We start from the raw sequence: 22,990 nt of genomic DNA, 5'->3' as shown, positions 1-22,990 counted from the left end.
GGCGTAGGTCGTGTCATTGTATTTTTTAAACAAGATTTATTTTGCGCAACATAATACGTCTTCTTTGAATGTTGTTTGCCACTGATTGGTTTCGCTTACTCGATCATTGTAGCCAAGCCGGGGGCACTGCGAAACTGTACACTCCGGCCGTATGTGGTGACCTCCGCCTCGCTGAACTCATCGAATCAGACGACAATGCATGCCAATCAAATGCTGCCCACACAATACGGCAGACACGAGTCGAATTACCCGCACATGGAATACGTACGTGAGCGCCATAACAGCAGTGGCAGCAGCAACAACACCAACGCGACTGCCCGGAACAATGTGGCCAATAAAAATATGAGGGGCAGGACAAGTGCTGGCCAGGCCAAATCCAATAATAAGCAGCTCAGTCAGCAGCAATTGCAGCGCCTCAAGAAGCGTACATCATTCACACCGTCCCAGACATTGGCAGCCATCGAAAGGCAGCGCCACAGGAAGCAGCAGCAGCAGCAGCAGCAGCAACATCAGCAAACACAGCAGCAACACCAAGCCACTGCTAGCAAGTCCGATGGCAGCAGCGATAGCAAACCTGATGGATCGCCGGCCAAGTCGCCAAAGCAGCGAATGCGGCGTGCCAGCCAAATCCCGCAGAGACAGGACCAACATCAGCTGGATGCAGGCAGCCAGCTCCAGCTCCAGCTTGCAGCATCAATAACAAGCCAGCGGAAGACGGCAGAATCAAATTTATCAATGTCACATGTAGGCAAAGGCAGCAGTAGCAGCAACATCAACATCAACAGTAACAGCAACAGTAACAATAACAATGGCAAACTGCCAGCAAAGTATTTTAATAAGCGACAGAAAAACATGAACAAACAGAAGCAGCAGCAGCGGCAACAGCAAAAGGGAACAAACGAGCACAACAGCAATATAATCCATCATTATGCAACTTCGAGTTCGAGGAGAAGCAAACGGCTGGCAGCAAATGACATCTTAGCAACTGTGGCGGCAGCAGCCACATCGGCATCATTATCATCCTCCTCGGCCACCTCATTGGCAGCCACTGCCACGGCGGCGGTGAAAATTGAGCAGGATGTTGCTGCTGCTAGCAGTAGCAGTAGCAACAATAAGCGGTCTCGCAAATCCCTAACCACCCTTGACAAACAGCAGAAACAGCAGCAGCAGCAGCAGAAGAAACAGCAGCAGCAGCAACTGTTGCTCCCGCCGAATGCCCCGCAAATAAGCAACCAGCCGGTAGCAGCAATTAGCGGCAACAATGTCAAGGAAACAGCAGCAACATCGGCGCAAGTTGCAGTTGCAACGGGAGTCAAGGACAAGGCGTCGTCCAAAGAAGACTCCACTAACAACGACAACGACAACGACGACGACGACGACGACGACGATGATGATGATGATGACGATGGGGCAGAGATGGATGCTGAAACAGAGACTAATGACGACGAGGAAGATGAGGATGGAGTGGCCCACGATGACGATGCAGACCTGGATGAAGATGTTGCCCAGCTGGCCACCGATGCCGATTACTTGGCCGACGGCCCTGGTGATTTGGAGGAGTACGAAACAGTCGAGGAGGTGGACGGACAGGCTAAACATGTGCACATGTTGTCCCTGGAGGAGCAACTGGATCTGGAGTCACTGGAGGACAATGTCGAAGAGGAGGAGGCTGGCGATGATGATGGCGAGGTCGATGATATGTACAATGTTAGCGATGATGACTTTGTGGCCAGCGTGGCCCTCTCCACATCCGATACTACAGCCAGCATCGTTCAAAGGACAACAGAAGGACCTCACACTAAGGACAAAGCCAGCCAAACCACTGAGTCCGCTGCTGAATGGCAGCTTCCTCATTTCGACTACTCACGCATGGAGTACAGCTTCAGCAATGGGGTCGTCACCCAGAGCTTGCTGGGCGGATCGGGGACCGGGGGTGTGGCTGGCAATGGACACGACGGCTTTTCGGGCGGCGGTACCATAAATTTCGATAACTACGACAACATAATCTACTCCACCATGGAGCTGGAGTGCATGCCTGGCTATGATGGTGGACTGCAGCAGCAGTTCTTCCTCGAGGCCTACGATTCCAAGACCAAAAAACTCCGCCTGAACATGAGCAGCACCTACGTGGATGTGCCAGTGTTCCGGATCGATCTATCAGGTAAGTCAGTCTCTATTCTTAGTTAATCTGCTTGATTATCTTAGGGATAAGGGAACTTAAAATTTGACTTTAAGGTATTGATCAGATGGAGATACTACATCTTGTATACATCAGAAAGATAGCTTAATTGCCATTAATGCAGAGATTTCATTTTTTAGTAACCATGGTATAACCTATAAGTTATCATAGATCATATCTTTTTGCAATATATCTTTTTGCAATATATCTTTTCCTAAAACTCAGAATAAATCTCCTCGTACATAACTTGTTTAAGTAGTCCGTTAAACGGCCAACTCAATTTCTTGGCATTTAATGGTTCCGGGGAAATCCAATATTTCCGCAGATTCTCACAGCCCCAGAGCAATGTTTTATTACACGATGCTTATGTATTATTATATTTAAATGAGGTTGGCTTAGAAATCACGAGGCCCAGGGTGTTGGCGGTACAATATTTACAGTGCTCTGCGAAAGCCGCAAACTAAAGACTTGACTTTTATGCGGCCAACAGCAACAACAGCAACAACAACGAGCAGTAAAAACAAAAACAAATCAAAGTAACAAACTGAGCAAAAAGTTGAGCCGGCGAAATTGCGCGTTGGCTTCAAGACAAGGAGAAAATCCTGCGGCTGGAATGAGGAATAGCTGCACTGGGGAAAAACAGTAGTTCTAAATTTGCATCCTGAGTTTGGTTTGTAATATTTCTAGTTTACGATTAAGAAAGTTTTCCATTACATCGGTTGATATTCTAAGATTAAAATAGGGTATATATTAAACGATTTTCTGTTAAATTTTTTCATGTATTTCTTTAAGAAATTAAATGAATCCTATCATAAAATATATACTCAGAATAGATAAACAGATCAGATAGATTTATTAGCGAGCTAAAAATCGATCCTTTGTCCTCAATCGGTGATTAAGTGGAAAAGACTCTACAGAGCCTCCACTTTGATGTTCCACAAACACTTTTTTACTGATATATTTAAGGAACATGCAATAGTCGAAGTATAGTTTTCCCCAGTGTAGCTAGCCAGCCAGCACTACGCAGATTAATTAGTTGAGGCTGCCAGGACCTCAACTCACCCTTCCCCGCACCTTCTTGTCCCTGAACCATTGCTGGCACATGCTGTTGCCTGTTTTGTTGTAATGAATTTTAGCTAGTCAGCAAAACTTTTATGCCAATGGCGTTTTGAGGTGGGGAATTGGATGAAATAGAATGCGGCCATCGAGCCGAGAGGGTGAGGGTTCTGGCTGGGGGCGTGGCTGGGCCCGGAGGCAGAAGAAAATTCGAATCGAGCTGTTGAAAAAGCAAGATTTATCATGGGGGTTAAGAGGGAACCGAAAATTATAATATTACATTTGATTCTGCGGGTATGAGGCGAGTTAATGAGCCACATTTTGGATTATTAAAGTTGGCAACTTGGCAACGGGAGAGATGGCCCGATCTGATCCCAGCTCTATGTTCCATGCCCCATGCTCCGCAGGCTGCAGTGGCATCTTTTTCAGCCAGCCTTACCATATCGATGACTCGGGGTTAAGGGGTTTCGGCGATATTTGCAAAGTCAAACGAAGCGTAAAGTCACGATTAGTTAGACAGGCGTGTTAACGACGCTGTCGGGGAATTGGATTGGAGGGGGGGTGGCGGTGTCGATGGTTATATCGGGGTGTTTTGGGGGCTTCCAGCAAGTGTTTTTCTTCCTGCGGCCTGCCAATGTATGCGTATTAGTCCTGCCACGCCCCTCCACCTCTAGGGCCACCCACCGCTGTGCAGTAGTTGCCATTTTAATGAGCTGCTATCGGTGCAAGGAGAGCAAGGGCACAAACAAAACTTTTGATGCGCGCATTAAGAAAAACCAGAAAAACGGAAAAACAGAAAAGCTGAAAATCGGAAAATCAGAAAACACAGCAGGGCCGCAGGGAGAAAAACACACGCAGAAGGGAACTTTTCATTTTATGCGACCAAAGTTTCGCACCGCGACGTGCTAATTAAATGCCTGTTTGCCTAATGAAGTTTGCACAGGGCACTACAAGTTTTAAATTAATGATCAGGGATGACCTGGCCATCCTTGTACTAGAACTAAATTTATGAAATTTACTTTTAAAATATGAAAATTAGGTATGTGGGGGGAATCCTTCAAATTTAAATCTTCTATGATTTAGAACATATTTTATTTTTCATTTCATAGGACTTAAATTTACAAAATATTTAAAAGAATGCAGCGTAGAAAAATGTATATTCAAAATATGTTGTTGCATACTTTTAGGCACTGTGTCATTTATCATGATTAATCAGGGTTTTTCTTTTTAAATATTCTTTGCTCTTCAGTATCTGCTAGCTCACAAAGAAGTTAATCACTTTGACCTGCAGTTAATCATGGGACTAATTATTTTCCTCATTCCGCCCCAAACAGATCTGATGCCCATGGACTACTATCCCGATGCCCACCCGGCCCTGCACTTGGTCGTCTACAGCGTCAATCAGAAGGGCCGCTCCGAACCGATTGTCCTGGAGAATGTGCCCATCAATGAAGCGGACAAGCGTTCAGGTAGGTGTACAAAAAAATGAGAAGAAAAACTACTGGAAAGTTTTCCCAGGTGTGCGGGGATGGAAGCTAGGGGAAACTTTCCCTAGACCAGGACCAGAACATTCATTGCTTTTTAAGCACCATTTCACCTTTAAAAAGTCATTCAAGTATTTGCATATTCCGCTTAACCGTTTTAGTTTCTTTCTTTCATTCATTTCTCTGTTGTGGTTGTTGTTGCCGTCGCTGTTAGTACAATTGCTCTTTTATTTAACGAGTTTTGTTTACGCTGGGGCGACACTGCAACTCCACTTTGCCACATCTTCCATCCTCCGTCCTCCCCCAGCTCATCCACTCATCCCTTCATGCCACATCCATGGCTAGCCAAAGTAGTGACACAAAGATTTCTTATTCATGCTTTGTTATTCAACTTTGACGCTAATTTTCTTTAAAAGTTTTTCCGCTTTTCTGCGACAATCGAGGTAAAAAGTGTGAGAGTGCTTGTTTTTCGAGAGAGTGTGTAAAAGGTTATAAATTGCGAGGGGAAATACCTGGAAAGTCCTTATGAAAACCGCATTTGTCACGCAGCATTGACCTTAACTTTATTGATAGCCCAAAAGTCTGGTAAAGCTTAAGAAAAATGGTTTTATAGCAACTACAACCTTGAGTTTAGCATCTTACTTATTTCTAGTGTTGTGTTTTAATCTATTAGAGGCAAAGTAATATTTATTTAAGTTAAAATTGGTTTTGCCTTCAATAGCAATGAATTTAGGTATTTATTTAAACTTAATCGATTGCCTTTGAGTTTGCAATTATCGTTCTGTCCCAATAACATTATAATAGTTTAAGACGAGTAACATGGCATAATACTGCTGAAAGTAAACTCGTTACACATCATATGGTAATTTAGCCAAGAAATTGAAACTGATTTAAAATGGAATATAAACAAGCAGGCCCGTCTACGACTCACATATTCGAGATGTGCATGAAACTTATGAAAATACGTCAAGCCAACACAATTATTCCTAATAAGCACTTAAATAATTTGCATTATTATGATCCGGTAAATCCCTAAACTATCCCAACACTTTAGCAAGACCAAAATAGATTCGTTTTGCGGGGAGGGCATTGACAGGTGTATGCCCCATCGTTGTGGAATCAACGATACGATATGGTTAAATTGCATTTGTTGTCCCATATTTAAACAGCAGCGTCACGAGAAAATTATGCACCAGCATCCAAGTATTTATTGCATCAGCAATTCCAATGGCAACACTACCTGACCAGCATCATTATTAAAGGCACCGCACGGAGAGTTATGTGTTACTTATGTTCCGAATACTGTCCGCACTTGGTCAGCCAATAATGTTTATCTGCACAATTGCATATTTGAACGCTTGGGCTGCCAATCGCCATGGACAACAAATCCACTCAATCATCTCCTAATGCGCTCCAGACACACAAACCATGCCCATAGAGATGGAGATGGCTCCGGCAGATGGCCATTGTCCGGGAGTGTGAGATGGTTAGATAGATTGAATGCTGGCCAACTTATCCGGCGTACTATATCACAGCTCGGTTACGAGTTACTAGAAGACTTGGCCTCGTGTGTGTGTGGGCGACATAATTTTGGAGTATGCAACCAGCCAGTACGTGGGCTTGCAATACACCTACTCCAAGTGTCAATATTTGCACCTTGGTAAATCTAAAAGCTTTTCTGCCAACAGCCGAATAAAATCGGTCAGAGGAGTGGGAGGGGCGGCTGGAACATTTTACAATGGCAACACTTGATGCCACATTAATGTAAATATAATCAATTTCATGTTTTAGCCAAAAAAGCGATGGCAACGATGGTAAAACCCCAACAGAGAAAAGAAATATCTTGTTATGCTAAACTGACACACAGAGATTCCCCAGGAGTTACATTATTCCACCAGCATTCACCCAAAAGCACTGAGAGAAAAATATGGTGTGAGAGGAAATATTAGAAATTCGGGAAATTTTTGTATCTTCTTTCTTACTGGAAGAACCAGATTCGAAATAGGTTTCTGACTTTCCCCGGCTTATTTTACATTCTAATATTATTTTAAGGGCTAGTTCCATTTTTCTCAGTGCACACACATCCACTCTGTGGTCGCAAGGTAACAAGGTATCAAAAGCAGCAACGGAAACCGAACAGACATCGGAGCTATAGCTTTTGATACAGCCGCACGTTGAGCTGGGGCCCAAAGCCCAGGCGCACAAAATATAAACGATTACTGTACGACAAGAAAAAATACATTAAACATGTCTTATCTGAATACAATATCCCAAAAGACAACGGTGCAGAAAGCGAAGTGAAATAAAATAAAATTATATGTTGCGTCGGATCGAAACGCGGCATGGTGTGGTAGGGAAATGTGACCGCCGTTGCAATAGATGACAGCCAGCTCGTACCTTGCCCCGTGCCACTTGCCACTGCCGCGTCTGCTTGGTTTCCTTGAAATGGAGCGCCAGACGCAGACACCGTCTTCTTTATTTATGCTTACTTTGTGTAAACGCATTCCTGCCTTAAAACCCACATGGGCACGCCGGGATACACTGGCAGAAAAGGGCTGTGCTCATAGTGGGGCCTTTGTGTTATAAAATGAAGGTAGTTTCCAAGTAAGGATTCTTGGATATGCAATATTCGCTTGTCAAACTGAGTTTTTCTTCTTTTCAGGACCTTCCTACAAAAGAAAGATTGTCCTTCAAGTTTTCTCTCAGTGTCTTGAGTATTCCCAATACATTTTAACCAATCCACTTTTTCATCATCTCATCGAATCATTTATATCTCAAACGGGAGCATTAAATCGAATTAAGCTTATGAGAAGAGGCAGCCGGAAGGAGGATAGCCAGGTCCTGCACTCATCCAAATGAAACCCATGCAAACAATTGGCTTATGAGCGGCACGCAGGACCTGGCTCCAGATCCAGTGCTCCAGCTCCTTTTCCTGGTGGTCGGATGGCGGTATACAGGATATAGATACTGCAGACCGGAGCCACTGAGCTCCTGGTTGCCACACGAAGTGACTCGCTCGATGGCTCCTGGGTTGGTTGTCTGGCTTATCCGCTTAAGTCGGGGCATGTGCATAGAGTCGGGCCCCCAGTCGGTTGGCACACCATTCCAGGTGGTTTTATTGGTAAATATTTGCACAAGTGTGAAAATTTCATTACGCCAGTGTGCTTATATTTAAATTAAATTTCTTTTTCTTCTGGCATCTCATCTTGTGTGCCATGTCGTCGGTCGTCCGTCGTCGGTCTTTGGCCCCAGTTCCTGTTTCTGTTTCTGTTACTGTTACTGTTTCTGTTTCAAGTGCCCTCTTCCTGGTTGCCAAATATACATTTTATTTGGCAAGCGATTGCTCGATTCGGTTTTTTATTCCTTTATGCCCTTTGTGTTGGGTTGGCTGATGCGATTGGGGATTTGTCGCCGGCGGAGCGGATATAAGATACATATACATATATGAGCTCCAAACTGGATAATTCGAAAATGTTTCCCGCCCACATACAAAGGTGTTTCAATCTTAGTGGCAATTGTTAGCATAAATGAGATAGTGAATTACGTATCCGCCATGTGGTATCGTTTGGCTGAGTATCAAACGGAATGATGAATTTATAATGAATTATTCCCACTCCAGCATGACATTAAATAAAATGAATAAATTTGGCATTTCATTTAATTCACTCGCTTGCCAATCTGCGCATCGATTCATAAATCATTTAAACGCAACATGAGCAAATCGAAATTAAATAATACTTTATCTGCTCGGATGAGCGTTAAGAAATGAATAGGGGATCGTATTTATATAGCCCAACCAAATGTGTGCGTGTCCAATTTGGAAATTAGTTAAGCCCTCTGGATTTTGGCCATAGGTCCCGTGATTGATGGCTTGTCCTAAATCAGAATTTGCTTGCCGCCTGCAATTGCCAGGCAGTTGGCCCGATCTAATTAAAATTAAAAATGTTATATGTCAGCTTGTTAGATGTTCTCCCTTCGCCAGCCCTCTATCCATTTAGTTTGGGGGTTTTGGTTTGGGGAGTTCTATCCAAATACAGATAGCTTCAGAAGTTTACAAATGTGTTTTCATGTCAAAACAGGGAAATCTGGAGTTGGGAAACTATTTTCGAAGCAAATTTATATAAGTCTGAAGTTTTTAATGTTATTTTAAATAAACAATTCATATTAAAACAACAATATGTTTAACAGTTTCCTCAGTTATTTTAACGAAAATTACATCAGCTTATTACAGAGTTATTAAATCAGTGTAAAAAAGTAAATTAAGGAGTTTGAAAACCTTAAAATAAAAATCTCAAACTTCTATTTTGCCATATTTTGTATACACATTGGATCCATGAAAAGAAGAGCACACCTTGGTGGCTTTTAGCTAGGTTAAACTCGATAAATAAACTATAAAAATCTGAAAACGAACAACTTTTAACTTTCACATTTCGGACGCGGTGTGTATGGCTGAGCACACAGCTAGGAGCATATATTTGTACTTTTTTGTAAAAGTCATGTGCCAGCAATTACAACCCACGTACAAATTGGACATAAGCGATGGCTAGTGGGTGTGTGGGTGGGACTCACAGTGGGTATTTTGTACGGATGTGTTCGCTTAGAAGCAGCCATGCATAAATGAGCAATTTCGCCAGCGGCGCAGTTTCGTCAACATTTGGCACAGCCAAAAGAATATTTATTGATTTGCAACTTTGGCGATTGGCTGACAACCAGCCCAGGTTTATAAATTAGCAACCGTCTGCCCCGCCCATCCATTACCTTCCCATTACAGCCTGTTGGTAGCATGTCGATTGGTTGGTACAGTGAGCTCTAGAAAGGATTGGAAATTTGCAAATATTTTAAACAAGGATTTTTGTATTAAAAAGGGAAAGAGCTGACAAGGTCTATAGCAGTTTGCTATTTGATCCTTTATGGGTTCTTTGCAGGAAATTAAATTGTTTTTCAAGATTATTTTAACAAGGCTTCCTTGATTTCTGTCTTATATAACTTTCACTGTATTTCTGTTTCCTGATTCCGTCTGATGTTTGCTTATTGAAATTCTGCGTTGCATATCCGCAGGCGCGCACGATTTGTTGAATGTCGAATATATGTACATTCGTAGTATACAAAGCCGGGCGTCGCGTCGCATCGCTTAGGTTGCGTATACGCAGTGTGTGCGGCCTTGTAATGCATATTCAATTACGATTCCCCCGAATAGCCCGAAAATCCAGCTGGCAAACGGATTTTAATTGAAATGCTTAGCGCTGACGTTAAAGCTATCGCAAATACAACAAACTAAGCAAGCTACTGGCTGAGGACCGCTGCCTGTGGCAGCCACTTGACATGCGACGTGCGTTTTATGGTTGGCAAGTGCAAGGGGCGGGGGAAATATCGGCCGATATGGTATACTAGGGCTAGAGGGCTGGGTCAGACCATAGAATGGCTGCTGGCTCGGCTGAAAAAGAGCTGGGCGAGCAGCAGTCAAGTGGCCAGCGCCACATCCAGTTTATTGGACCCTCGACGACCAATGGCTATTTATCGAATTCAGTCAGACAAAGAACTGGCTTATTGCTTTCATCATCAGAATCCGGGAGAATAACGTGCATATGTGCCGTTCACGTGTGTTTTATTTCACAATTTGTATTTTAAGTGTCGCGTTCTCAATTAAATCGCATTCGAACTTAAAGGAACTTAATGTACATTTTAATGATTTTAAAGACCACATTCAATAAGTAAAAATATTATCCTAGACCCTAAATAAAATAATCAAATATAAATATATATATAAAACACAAAATTTAGAAGCAAACAACGTTTTGCAAACCAAATTCAATAAAGTCATTAATAAAGTTTGTTCTTTGCTTGTCTACAAATAAAAACGTATCATTTTTAGTAAATACTTTCAATAGCAGAGCACTTAATAAGCAAATCAACAACTTTCATACCTTGTTTTTATTTATATTTGATTTGATGTTCCAATAAATGTATACGAATAAAAATATGAACCATCATTAACTTATCTTCAAGTATCAAATTCATTATAGAAAATAAATTTTAACAAGGGAAACAGCAAAACAAAAACACAATCACTCACAAAATGTTCAAAATATTTTAATACCTATTGCTAATTTATAAACTTCTTTAAACATCTGGAAAGACTCCTAAAACCTAATAGTTGTTAAGACACATCCTCTGCCGCAATATCCTAATCGTTTTCCCATCTATTACCTCTTTTTACAGATGGTCGCATGGGCCTGTCGATTTTGCCCCTGGCTGCTCTCCTCGCCGGCACTTTATTCACTGTGGGCATAGCGGTTCTATCCGTGGTGGTCATCGCTGTTCGCCGACGACGTGGCCAAGGAGCCCGCAATATGTGCGATGACAAAGACAAGCACCTGGGTGAGTCATTACAATATAAGAATCGCCGTATGGTTCTGTATATACTCTTTAGGAGGTCTTAAAACTCCTTCCAGTGGGTTTTATTCCAAAGTATAAGAATACATTTCAGTTTATAAAGTAAACACTACCTATAATGTAGAAAAGATCACCAAAAGGATGTGTTTTCTTCTAAGGAACACATATTTTTTATGTGTATTTTTCAGTCACTTTAACCCTAGAGCTTAGTTGAATAAATTTCGATTTTATTGGAGTTTTAAAGTATCTAATGAGATATAACATTTCTAAATAAAGAAAAGCCAATATGACTCTTAAAAAATAAACACTTTTTAAACTCTTTTAATGAAAAAAATTAAGTAAAGTTGATTTTAGCTTTTTAGCCATCAGAAACCCTCTAGAAATAATACCCCTAAAGCGAGTTCAAAGTCCCTCAGCCCCAGGCTAACCCTATATCCATCCAGTTCGCTAATGTTTCATACTCCTGACAGGCATGGATGTGACGGTGACGGCGCCTCTGGAAACAGGAGCAGGCCATCAGCGGCTCGTGGTGGCCTACACCCTGAAGCAGGGCATCGAGAAGCAGCCGGACATATTGAGCGCCCAGAAGAGCGCTACAACTGGTGGTGACGCCTCGTCGCCGTTGGGAAATCGGCCGAGTGGTTTGTTCGCTGGCGGAGGAGTGGGTGGTGCATCTGCCGCACCCATGACCGGCAACACTGGCGGCCACAAAACCACGGATTATGTAAGTGCCAGTGGCCAGGAGGAGGCGTTGCCCTCTGACTGTGCCATTTATGTAGCCGGTACCACAGGAGTTTCTTCTATATTCCCACTAAATTAAAAGCACTTTTTATGAAGTTAGTATATGGTCTAAATGATGTGACCAAACTTCTTACATTACCAACATTTTATTAAGATTAAATATGGATCAAATATCAAGTGTTATGATGATTAAATCATATTCAATCCATTAATGGATAAATTCCTATTTAGTACCGAAAACAAAAATGCTTAAAGCCATCGACAAGCCCTCTAACCAATTGCTCTTTGCAGGACGCGAATGCGACGCACTTGAACAGCCCGCCCTCGCAGTCCAGCACCTTGAAGCTGGAGAGTGACCCAGCGGCGGGAGGTGGAGGGGTTGGAGCCAATGCCCGGAGCGGGAACGCCCCACCACTCCTCTACGATGCCATGCCCACGCTGAGTCGCTACGAGCAGCTAGGGCTGAGCATGGCCAGCTATTCCGCCGGAGCGACAGGAACTGGGGGCAGTAGCAGCACCTTGAGCTCCGCCGGCAGCACGGTGAGCAATGCAATGGCCGGCAATGGAGCCGCGGGGGCGGGTGGCTATGCCGCTCACCTGCACCACACGCTGCCCCACAACATGGCCCCCCAGCGTGGCCACGATCCGCTCAACCTGGCCGACTACCTGACCACCAGCAGCCTCATAGACTACGGCCTCAACAAACCGCCCGCTGCGCACATGACGCTGCCCAAGGGCATGGGTCTGGGCCTGGGGATAGGCGTGGGTGTGGGTGTGGGAATGGGTCCTGGAGCGAGCATGGGCATGGGCTCCGTGATGGCCGCCGGCACCAGCCTGTCGCCCTCGCAACTCAACACCATCACGCACAAGTCGGCGGCAGGACGTAACCACATCATCACGGACACTCTGCCCGGTCCGGAGAGCTGCGTCTAAGCACTGGGCCATCGAGCTCATCCTGGCATTCCGGAATCCTGGCATCCAACCAAAAGACTGGCGCACAGCAGTAGCCCAAACACACAGCCGAATCAAAGTGACAGCGAACTACTAACTAGTCATGTGAAGCTGCGGTCAAATTAGTGGTCGAGGGGATACCAAAAATGCTTTTAAAGTATATAATTTAAACTTGATTAGTAACTAAACTTTAGACAGTTTTATAAACTATCACTTTTTGATCGATTAATAAGCCACTGCCTATAAGACATCAAAGGAATAACTCAAGTTTTAAGATCCTCTACAAAAGTCAAATGACATTTAAACAAATTTGTTAGCTTGATGGGAATAGGTTAATAAAACTTTTCACTTTTTTTTTAACAACAAATGTTTTTAAAAAACTATAGGTAAAGTTTTAAAGTGGTTAAAAAATATGAAATGAATGGAATTATAAAACATTTAAAGAGAACTGTATGAAAATATTATTTTATGTAAACTGACTTAAGGATAAAATTACTTTAAAAACCCATTCCAAATACTGCCACTCAGAATTAATATGTCCTACTGTGTTTTAGATGAGATGTGAGCTTTAAGTATTTCAGCTGTTAAATGTTAAATCTATCGTTACTACTAATTTGACCGCGGCTGTATGTGGAAACCCTGTTCGGCGAAGTCGCTTAGAAGTAATAACTAGATCTAGTGGAGTAGCTAAAGTACGATTATGTATATGTAATGCGTGTGTCTGTGTCTCCGTTCGTTTGTAAATGTTTAAACTAAGCGTAACCGTAGTTGTACTTGTATACTATATCCTTTGACTGGTGTAAGCCGGAGCCTGCTCCCAGCTCCAAGCATCGAGTTGGGCCTATAATTTAAGGGGCACTCCCCCAAAAGGTGAAACTAATCTTCCAAGCCCTCAACTCATCGCCGGAATGTTGGGAGCAGAGCTCCACAACAAAACTTGTTGTTAAATCTGTTTGTCCCGGCTAAAATAGGAGCAACATATCCTCCCCACAAGAAACATATCCCTTCTTGCCCCAGCGAAAAGCCAGACGCAACTATTTGAACTGCCATCGCAGACCGAGATCAAAGTCGGGCTGACCCAAAAACCAAAAACAAAAAAAAGGAAAAGTTATATTGGACACGTCTTGCGCCATTGCGTGCCCAGTGCTGGTCATTATTTAACTTTTAAACACGCGCCAAAAACAGCAGCAGATTTGAATTTAATGGTCACAGCAGCCGCTCCCGCTCCTCCATTATCCATTAACCTCCGCATCCTCAGTATCCACCGCCATTAGCAGTGGAGGCAGCCAACAAGTGAGCAATAAAGAAAAGTTTAGAAAAAATATCCCAATCCCCATTCGGAATCCGAAATCCAGGACCCAGAGTCCCCTGCCCCGCTGATAAGCTCACAGGCGATTGAATGGCTATGAAGCACAATGGACGTGGATGAGAACAAGAACTGGGAACGGATTTGTGCGCACGATAGCGCAAAACGATGACAATAAATGGAAAAGTTTTTAATAAGCTAATAAAATGATTTATGCGGGTCGAGCCGGAAAAAAAGGCAGCTCCAGCTACAGATGGCTATTTGATGGGCCCGATTCTGGTCACTTCCGACACCTCATTGACGGACCACACCAGTTAACCGGTTGGACCTCACCACACACAACGAATGCAGTCTTGATTATTATTTATGGGCCATTAAATGGGTCGGCCCCGACCTCCTGGTAGTTCAAATAGGAGCGAAACTCTTTCGATTATCGTACTATTCATTGGCAATTGTTAACAAGGCATTAGCACACCAGAAATTCTTAAACAATGCTAGATAAAACAAAAGTAAACTATATCATAGACAAGGGCTAGACGACTATAAGTGTTCAAACGTTTGTCATATCAGTTGAGCGATTTTCTTTTCGGTACACGTCTTGACCTTCTAACGAAAATCAGCATCGGAAAACAATGGAAAACCAAACATATTTAAGCTTAAATCATCGATAGCGTTTAGTGAAATCAATGTAATGTCATAATGTTTAAATGTAAAAGTTATAGCATCCAGGAAAACTGGTAGAGAAAATCGTAAACTTCCTCCAAGTTTATACATAGGCAAAGGACCCCGCTGTAGATATCCAAATCGAGTGCGAGTAGTGGAAATTTTTAAACAAACCCAAAACCTGTAGCATCACGCCATATGTCGAGATCAGCAAATACTATTTTATGAGCCTCAAAGAGGCCAACGTTGTACATACATGCAACCCCCATCCCCCAAGAAAAATACAAACAGACATATACACATCATTGTAACTAACTACATATGTAAAAATGCTTAAAATATTTGTGATAAAGTAATAATGTTAATGATAAGAAATAAAACGTAAACATATTAATGAAAATACATTGAGTTTGAATTAAATCAAGTTGAATTTGTTATTTGGGAGCTGGGCATGAAGGTTTTTTTTTAATAACTTTTTGCTCTTTATTATAAATTGCCATTTCGCCTTTATCAATTTAGTAAAAAGAAGGTAAGAAATACTTGTTATAAAGAAACCCTCTTAAGATTTCCCTTAAACTAAAAGTAATGCCTCTAAGGCTTCTTGGAAATGCTTTGCACTATATTTGTAATATTTATGTTTGCACTGTGAACAGCATGTTATAATTTACTCGGAAAAGTTTAAAATTTTATCAATTTGTAAGATCTTTGATGTTTAACTATAAGGTCCAATGAAGGTATATTGGTTCGAACGAATTTTAAAATTTTCAATTTCCATTTTCTGAAAAGGGGTTAAAAAACTAAAGTTAAAAATATTATCTAATTTATGAAATTCTCTAAAACTGATTGAAATTTAAGTACTCATACCCGTATACCAGGAAATATATACTAATAAAATTTTAGTTAAATTTAGTGTGGTATTAAGTTCATCAAAGACAGCGTGCCTTAGTTCAATCATGTAAAAATAACAATTTGTTTAAAATTATTTTTTTTATTTTAATTTTTTTTTTAATACAATAATTGTTAATCTTTCTCGTTTTTAATATGATAACTAGCAGCACAATTAATACAATATCGTGGTTAACAGACGTTAAGACTTGAATTTGAATATCTTGCCGTTCACAATAGATTGCCCGCGAAATGCGCGGAACAGTGTTGAAAAGCGACCGGACCAGCCAGTTCCCAAAATGTACTAACGCGTAGGGAAAGCATAAACATCTGTTTTTTGGTGTCACAAACATGTAGGAGGATTATTTACGTGATTATTTACTTATTTGGAGGGCTTTTTTGGCGTCCCCAGCATAAACACTTTCCGTTGAGAGAGCTCAACTAAACAAAAGTGCAAAATTGCCATGGCAACGTGAATCCAATGTGAAAAACAAACACCTACAACAGACCCTTGAAGATCGTCGCACGCAATTGAACATTATTGCATCAGAAACGAGTTCCTCGGACCAATTTCAAACGTGAGTGGAGTGGGAGTGCATTGACGTGCTTTTTTGTTTGGCTGATGCAATCGATGTGCGAATTATGTTGAAATTATGGTGAAATCCCGACCTCTCATGGGAAGTCCCACATAGTCTTCAGTTTAGTTTGTTTGCAATCGCTGACACGTATGGCAGTTATTCCCCAGAATTCAAACGGAAAGCAGAGCTTTTACAATCAATTTCAACATATAGCGTCATTCGCATTCGCAGCTGATCCCATCAAAACAAAACGCATGTGTAGAAAATCAGATTGGAAACAAACGCTGCGAAGACAAGACGCGAAAAGCTGACAAAAAATACGACTAAAAACTTATGGGCCTCGTCGACCCGAAAGTCCGCTTCTTTAAGCAATTTAAAATTTAATTAAGCATTGTGTTGATGTTGTAGACTGAATTAATTTAGAGTCTTTTAATACGGTTAGTGATTTTTACAAATAAGATATTTCGTTTCAGAACAATGATTTGATTTTTATGATTATACCATATATTAATGTACGTGCTTGTAATATGTAATACATCTTTACATATCTAGGGTATTTGATTTTTTACGTGACAAAATGGAAAATTGTCAAGAAAGCTAAACATTTTTTTACACCTACAAACTTTTCGAACGCTGTGATACAGTTGAAATCCAGATAAAAAATTGGAGTTGTGTGATATAATACAATAAGATTCGAAAATTTTAGTTTTACGATTTTATATGTTATAATGTGGCATTTTACCTCTTCTTTTATATTTTTGCTTTTAAATTTATTTATACGTTATGATTTTGATTAATAATTAAGTTTAATCTAATTTGAGTTCCATCAATAGTCTAAAAGTGCACGAGCAATCTAACTTTAAACACTTTTTGAAATAACAATTTAAATTTGTTTATCTTTGCTACACTGCACCCACTACTCCAAGTGTAGGGTACTACGAAAGCTCTTGAAATAATTTATGTACTTCGGGCATTCTCTGCTCATTGCCTTTCGGTTCGCACACTCATTCTGGTTCGTTCGCGGGCGCAAAACAAAGCGGAGCAGGTTATAAACAAAATCGAAAGGTAGCCAAAAGTGGAAAGCACAAGTACAACCACACGGAACCCAAAAACCCAGAACTGGGAACCCAGATAGCCGAATAACAGACTCGACCTGGGCAAATGAAAAGCACAGCCAAAATCGATATTTTGTGCCAGCGTCGCGCGCAAATAGGAGCTGTTTCAACGTTTAATTTCGCGAATTATTTCAAACCGTTTGGTTCGGATAGCGAGACAAATTAATCGAAAATCTGGTAAGATTTTTGGGAAATAGGCTTTCGGTATTATTGGCTTTTCCAGTTTCCTTCGTTTGTATTCAAACAAAAGCAAATGTAATGACAAACATAAACAAGCGTTTCAAGGTCGCAGCGAGTCAAAGAGGACGGCCAAAAAAACAAACCAAGAAAATTTTGGTTTTGACAGATACACATAAGCAAAAACGGTTGCGATTAAAAAATAGCAAAACACAGATACAGTTTATAGAAAGTAATATAAAGCTATATAAAAATGATTAACCGAAAATGCAAGAATAAAAGAATTCAACTTGCATATTTTCGAAATTGTTTGAGAACCACTTAAATGCCTTATAAAATCGTTAATTCTTTAACCAGTTCAAAAATGTTTAATATAACATCCTAGTTATTTTAAATATTAAAAATTCTATTTTTGGCATATTAAAAAAACCTTCTTAAAAATGTTGTTAAGAATTATTTATAAAACAAGATGAGTTAAGACATTAAATAATATTTGCTTGTGATATACATTTGTATGTATGTAGATACATAAAAATGTATCTCAATGCTATTATTTCAGCCACAGCTGTTCTAAAATCTGTTGTGGATGTTTGTATTTCGATGTCGCAATTGGCCCAAAATGTATTTTCTTCTTCAAAACAAGGCGTTCCTTTGTTTCAACGAAAATTAATTGCGTTTACCCTGTTTTATTAATAAACTTACTCATTTAAAATTATTTTCATTCTCTTCCAGCCACACAGTATGGAGTCCTTCCTGAGCCTATTCGATCCCAACCAGGACGACGGCTTCGAGGAGGAGACGGAGCTAAATGGTAACAGCAGCGGCGGCGGCAGCAGTAGCAGCGATTATGAGACGGACGCTAATGCCAACGAGTGCAGCCTGAGCCACCTGAGCAGTGGATTGCCCACCGAGAGGGGTAACCTGATCTTCGACTTCGAGCAGGGAATGCTGCCACCAGAGCCCCAGCTTGGGAATGTAGAGTACAAGTTGAAGCTGGTTAACCCCTCGAAGCAGCGTTTCGAGCACCTGGTTACCCAGATGAAGTGGCGACTGCGCGAGGGTAATGGCGAGGCCATCTACGAAATTGGAGTCTCCGATGCCGGCTATCTGCAGGGACTCAGCGACAAGGACATGAATGCCTCTCTCACGACACTAAAGCAGATGGCCCACAGTCTCGGAGCCAGCACCTCGGTGCTCCGGCGGAAGACCATCGCTTCACGACGGGCCGTGGCCGAGGTTTTGGTGCGGAAGATCCCCGACGACCAGCATAACATAGAGGTGCGAGTTGCAGTGCTCGGAGGAGCTGATGCCGGCAAATCCACTTTGCTGGGCGTACTTACGCAAGATGAGTTGGACAATGGACACGGCAGGGCGCGGCTCAACATGTTCCGACACATGCACGAGATACAGTCGGGTAAGAGTCGATTACGGGTCTTGAATAAAGATGGAGAATTTCACATATGTATACGAGGTGTGTTCAAAAAGTAAGGTGACTCTTCAAATTTCGCGAATTTCAAATTTTTCGATTATCGAAACCTTTTAGAAGTTATACGAGGTGTGTTCAAAAAGTAAGGTGACTTTTCAAATTTCAAATTTTTCAAATTTTTCGATTATCTTCAGTTTTGGGAACAAGAAAAAGTCACATGGGGCCAAATCCGGTGAATATGGTGGCTGAGGCATTATTGTGGTGTTGTTTTTGGCCAAAAAATCCAAATCCTTTGATCCATATTTTTCGATAGCAAAAAATCGCCGAGCTCGCAAAACAACTTGTAACTTTACGCCTCTCACAACCAAACAAAAGAGGATGTTCCATTGAAACTTGGTACAGATGTTAGGGAAGAGTGTACCAATATAACAAAACAAAAAAATCGATAATCGAAAAATTTGAAATTCGCGAAATTTGAAGAGTCACCTTACTTTTTGAACACACCTCGTACTTTAACTTTAAAATATATCTAAATCCAATAAGTAATTCACATCTTGAAGTACTGCCAGAAATGCATGTTTGAAATCACATTCCAAATAAACGTCTTATCATTGGTAAACCCCCAAATCCATTATCTTGGCTGCCTTCACTTACGCATGCATTTAATTTTAACTTCACAGTTATTTTACTCCTTTCTTAGTAAAGGAAAATTCAATGAAATTATTATGTAGTTTCAAATTTTCTTGGTATTTCCTATATAAAATCATGAACTTAATTAAAAACGCAATTTCCTTTGTTCTTTTAGGTCGAACCTCCTGCATCTCCCACGAGACGCTCGGCTTCGATGCGCTAGGAAATGTGGTGAACTACAAGTACAATGAGATGATGACGGCAGAGGAGATCAGCGACAGGTCCAGCAAACTGGTGACCTTCATGGACCTGGCCGGGCATCGGCGCTACATGCGTACCACCGTTCAGGCGCTAAGTGGTTACTCACCCCACTATGCCATGCTTGTGGTATCGGCGGGCAGCGGCTGCAACGACACCACCGAGGAGCACTTGGCCATAGTCCGAGCATTGGACATGCCCTTCTTTGTACTGGTCACCAAAACGGACATCACTTCGCCAGATGCCACGGTGCAGGAGTTGTGCAACCTGCTCACCACGATTGGTTGCCGTAAGGTGCCCTTCGTGGTGACCAACACGGATGAGGCCATCTCTGCCGGATCAAACCAGGTCTCTGAGAACATAGTGCCCATCTTTTGCGTGTCAAATGTCACAGGCACTGGCCTCAACCTAGTCACAAAGTTTTTGTACGTCCTTTCGCCTGGCATCAGCAACGCTGAGAAGGATCGCCTCGAGCAGGAGGCATGCGAGTTCCAGGTGGACGAGATTTTCCGGGTATCTGACGTTGGACCCGTGGTCGGTGGGCTGCTGGTCCAGGGAGTGCTTACCGAGAATATGCCCATGAAGATTGGTCCGCTGCCGGATGGAAGCTTTCACCCCGTGAATGTTAATACTATTCACCGAAATAAGGCTCCTTGCCGGGTAGTACGAGCTGGCCAGAGTGCCTCACTGTCCTTTACCTTGGATCATGATCTGCCCACATTACGCAGTGGCATGGTACTGCTGGGTGATGTTGGAAATAGCCTGGATGAGCCCTACGGAACTTATTTCTTCCAGGTGAGTTTAAAAATTGCTAAACAATTTAAGAGACCGATTAATCTCATTCTTATTTTCTTTTGTAGGCCAAGGTATCGGTGCTGTTCCACGCCACGGCCATCTATGTAGGCTTCCAGACCACAGTGCACATTGGAAGTATTCGCCAGACGGCGGTCATCCGGGGCATCATGGGCGGTGAGCGACTGGGCACCAACGATTGTGCGTCGGTAATGTTCGAGTTCGTCGGTCACCCGGAGTACGTACGTCCAGGAATGCGCATCCTATTCCGCGAGGGCACCAGCAAAGGCATCGGAGTTGTCACGCAGGTGTTTCCCGTCAACAAGACCGGCATAAAGTAGAGAAACCCCAATAGGAAGCTGGACAGCTGGATAGTTCCAATGACATAACTATATATCTCAAACACAGATGACATGTACATATACTTAATTAGCGGTTAGAGAGTGGCGTTAAATGCTAGGCAGATCTTCAGTACACTTAGTTTCGGGTTCTGTGATTTTTCGTTTAAGCTCGGCTCACAATCGGAAATTGTGTGAAATCCTCCTTAATTACTTTTACTTTATTAAAAGTCCCACATCAAGATATAAGCAATGTTAATTAAATTTGTTTGTTGGGACAATGGAAAACTCAAATTTATAGTAATAAGTTCACGTTGTTGGGGCATTTTCTCATAAAGATGCATTATTTATGTTCTAGTATCTGATTAATTCAAATTTTAGGCACCAAAACATCACTTTAGATTCCAAGAAATAGAAACACACAAAATGGATCTACAATTTGTTTATTCCCTCCTACTGCTTTTTTGCTCATCCTGACTACTCCTGCTATCACTTGTTGCTGGGACACTGGTGCCACTCTCGATCTCTTCCGCCTTGGCAGGCACTTCGGATGTAAACCGGAAAAGGACGGGCACCTCCCCAATGGATGGGTTTCCGTTTTTCTCCAGCAGGCGAATCCACGATAACAGGGAATCCTTTGTCGAGGTGCCTGTGGCACAGATGGCCAGGATGGTGGCATCATCCTGCTGGTGTACTGAGCGCAGTTTTCCCAGCTGATTGTGACGTCTTGGTGGAGCACGACCAAAGAAAGGCACTTCTATGTGGGATACGTCGTCTTCGTCCAGCTGCCTCTCATCCAACTGGGACAGGAACTGAGGATCTGCATCGGCACGCAGGGTAAAGTAGTTAATTTGACGATTCCTTAACCATATAAGGAAGGGTCCCTCGATGTACAGAGCCTTTTGGCGAGAGTGCTCCCGTAGCAGTTTCTCCTGCTCAGGGCTCATTCCACTCACAATCCACGTATCGTCAATGGCATCCTTCAGCTCGCTGGTCTCGAAGACAGTGATCTTGGATCTCAGGTCAACCGTACACATGCGCTCCAGTGCCAGCTTAGCCATTTCCAAGGTGTCATCCGGTACAGGATCGGGCAGAGGCCAGGGTGAAAGGTTTTTGAATTTGGGCATCCAGTACATCATGCGCCAGTATTTGCGTAACGGGTGTCCTTGTTTGCCAAACACATTTAGCAGCATTGCCTCCATTTCGTGGTCGGGCATCACCCCGCAGTCCTCCATCTGCTCAAGAAGATCTATGATGCACTGCTGCTGCTTGGGGTAGTGCATGAACTCCGCCTGGAACAGGTTGGTGGGTATAAACTTGCCCTTAGGCATCACGTTGATCAGAGCCTTATAGACCTCCAGATCTCGTTCCACGCCGAAATCCGCCATGTTTTTAAGCGCCGCGTATATGAACTCCACATGGTTCCGCCGATGCACGTCACGCTCCTGGAAGATCTCGACCATGGTCAGGTAGGTGTTCTTCGTCTTATCCTGCGCCGCTGCAAAGGGATTCCTCACAGCTGGCAGGTTTTTGGTGCCGGGCTTCTGGGCCCTTTGATTGGGAGTCGGATTCTTTTTTGGATTCCCCTCATCTGTGGCGTAGCATCTAAAGCGTGTGGCCATTGATTGATGTCCATTACCGTGCAGCCGGAGCAAGCACTGCACGCGGCGCAACATTTCTTATTTATAAAAGTCCGATTAAAGAATTTTGTAAATACGATTACAAAACATTGCACAATTCAGCGGCCCAACTAGGAACTAGTTCATGTTTTGCAACACTGCTGCTTGAACATATGTTTTAGTGAGGCCTGACAAGTTATCTTGTTTTTTCCTTGATCTAGCCAGTTTTTGCAGAGTTCTATCTGCTTATTACCAAAATAACTAAACTACTATTTCAAGAATAAATATTTATTGATTTGTTTAGTATGTGCATAATTACACTTATACTTTTTAGAATTGTTATTATTTTTTGTATGCCTTCATTAATATTGAAATACTTTCTTAGATGATGTCTGCCAG

The 22,990-nt window shown here is 42.3% G+C and overlaps 3 protein-coding genes across 5 annotated transcripts in view; 2 read left to right on the top strand and 1 right to left on the bottom strand.

Annotated features, from left to right (window-relative positions):
- Nucleotides 1-13,164, top strand: part of LOC108115352 — a 97,687-nt gene extending 84,523 nt beyond the window's left edge. The window contains exons 14-18 of the mRNA XM_017226773.2: nucleotides 113-2,161; nucleotides 4,570-4,704; nucleotides 10,939-11,097; nucleotides 11,583-11,836; nucleotides 12,145-13,164. Coding sequence (XP_017082262.2) covers nucleotides 113-2,161; nucleotides 4,570-4,704; nucleotides 10,939-11,097; nucleotides 11,583-11,836; nucleotides 12,145-12,786 — 3,239 coding nt within the window. The 3' untranslated portion in view covers nucleotides 12,787-13,164. The remainder of the gene's footprint in view (nucleotides 1-112; nucleotides 2,162-4,569; nucleotides 4,705-10,938; nucleotides 11,098-11,582; nucleotides 11,837-12,144) is intronic.
- Nucleotides 13,165-15,996: 2,832 nt separating this feature from the next.
- Nucleotides 15,997-21,221, top strand: LOC108115355 (GTP-binding protein 2). Of its 3 annotated transcripts, none has more exons than XM_017226779.2 (4): nucleotides 15,997-16,236; nucleotides 18,261-18,942; nucleotides 19,760-20,637; nucleotides 20,703-21,221. In XM_017226779.2, the coding sequence occupies exons 2-4, from the start codon at nucleotides 18,270-18,272 to the stop codon at nucleotides 20,973-20,975; spliced, it is 1,824 nt and encodes a 607-aa protein (XP_017082268.1). In that variant the 5' UTR covers nucleotides 15,997-16,236; nucleotides 18,261-18,269; the 3' UTR covers nucleotides 20,976-21,221. The 3 variants fall into 3 exon arrangements, with proteins under 3 accessions (XP_017082268.1, XP_017082270.1, XP_017082269.1); XM_017226781.2 differs by lacking the exon at nucleotides 15,997-16,236 and adding an exon at nucleotides 16,370-16,673; XM_017226780.2 differs by lacking the exon at nucleotides 15,997-16,236 and adding an exon at nucleotides 17,222-17,528.
- A 178-nt stretch (nucleotides 21,222-21,399) lies between these two features.
- On the bottom strand, nucleotides 21,400-22,729 carry LOC108115356 (evolutionarily conserved signaling intermediate in Toll pathway, mitochondrial). Its single transcript, XM_017226782.1, has one exon. It carries the CDS (start codon nucleotides 22,646-22,648, stop codon nucleotides 21,416-21,418), a length of 1,233 nt encoding a protein of 410 aa, XP_017082271.1. The 5' UTR covers nucleotides 22,649-22,729; the 3' UTR covers nucleotides 21,400-21,415.
- Nucleotides 22,730-22,990: the final 261 nt, after the last annotated feature.

The sequence above is a fragment of the Drosophila eugracilis genome, unplaced genomic scaffold (assembly GCF_018153835.1).
Source record: "Drosophila eugracilis isolate 14026-0451.02 unplaced genomic scaffold, ASM1815383v1 contig_1897, whole genome shotgun sequence".
Classification (NCBI taxonomy): domain Eukaryota; kingdom Metazoa; phylum Arthropoda; class Insecta; order Diptera; family Drosophilidae; genus Drosophila; species Drosophila eugracilis.
The sequence above is the reverse complement of the archived record's forward strand: the minus strand, read 5'-3'. Positions and strand labels throughout refer to the sequence as shown.

Coding starts and splice junctions, on each gene's coding strand:
- LOC108115356 (XM_017226782.1), bottom strand. CDS start 22,648: ATGTTGCGCCGCGTGCAGTGCTTGCTCCGGCTGCACGGTAATGGACAT.
- LOC108115355 (XM_017226779.2), top strand. CDS start 18,270: ATGGAGTCCTTCCTGAGCCTATTCGATCCCAACCAGGACGACGGCTTC. Junction 18,943..19,759: donor CATGCACGAGATACAGTCGG/GTAAGAGTCGAT, acceptor TTGTTCTTTTAG/GTCGAACCTCCTGCATCTCC. Junction 20,638..20,702: donor ACGGAACTTATTTCTTCCAG/GTGAGTTTAAAA, acceptor TTTCTTTTGTAG/GCCAAGGTATCGGTGCTGTT.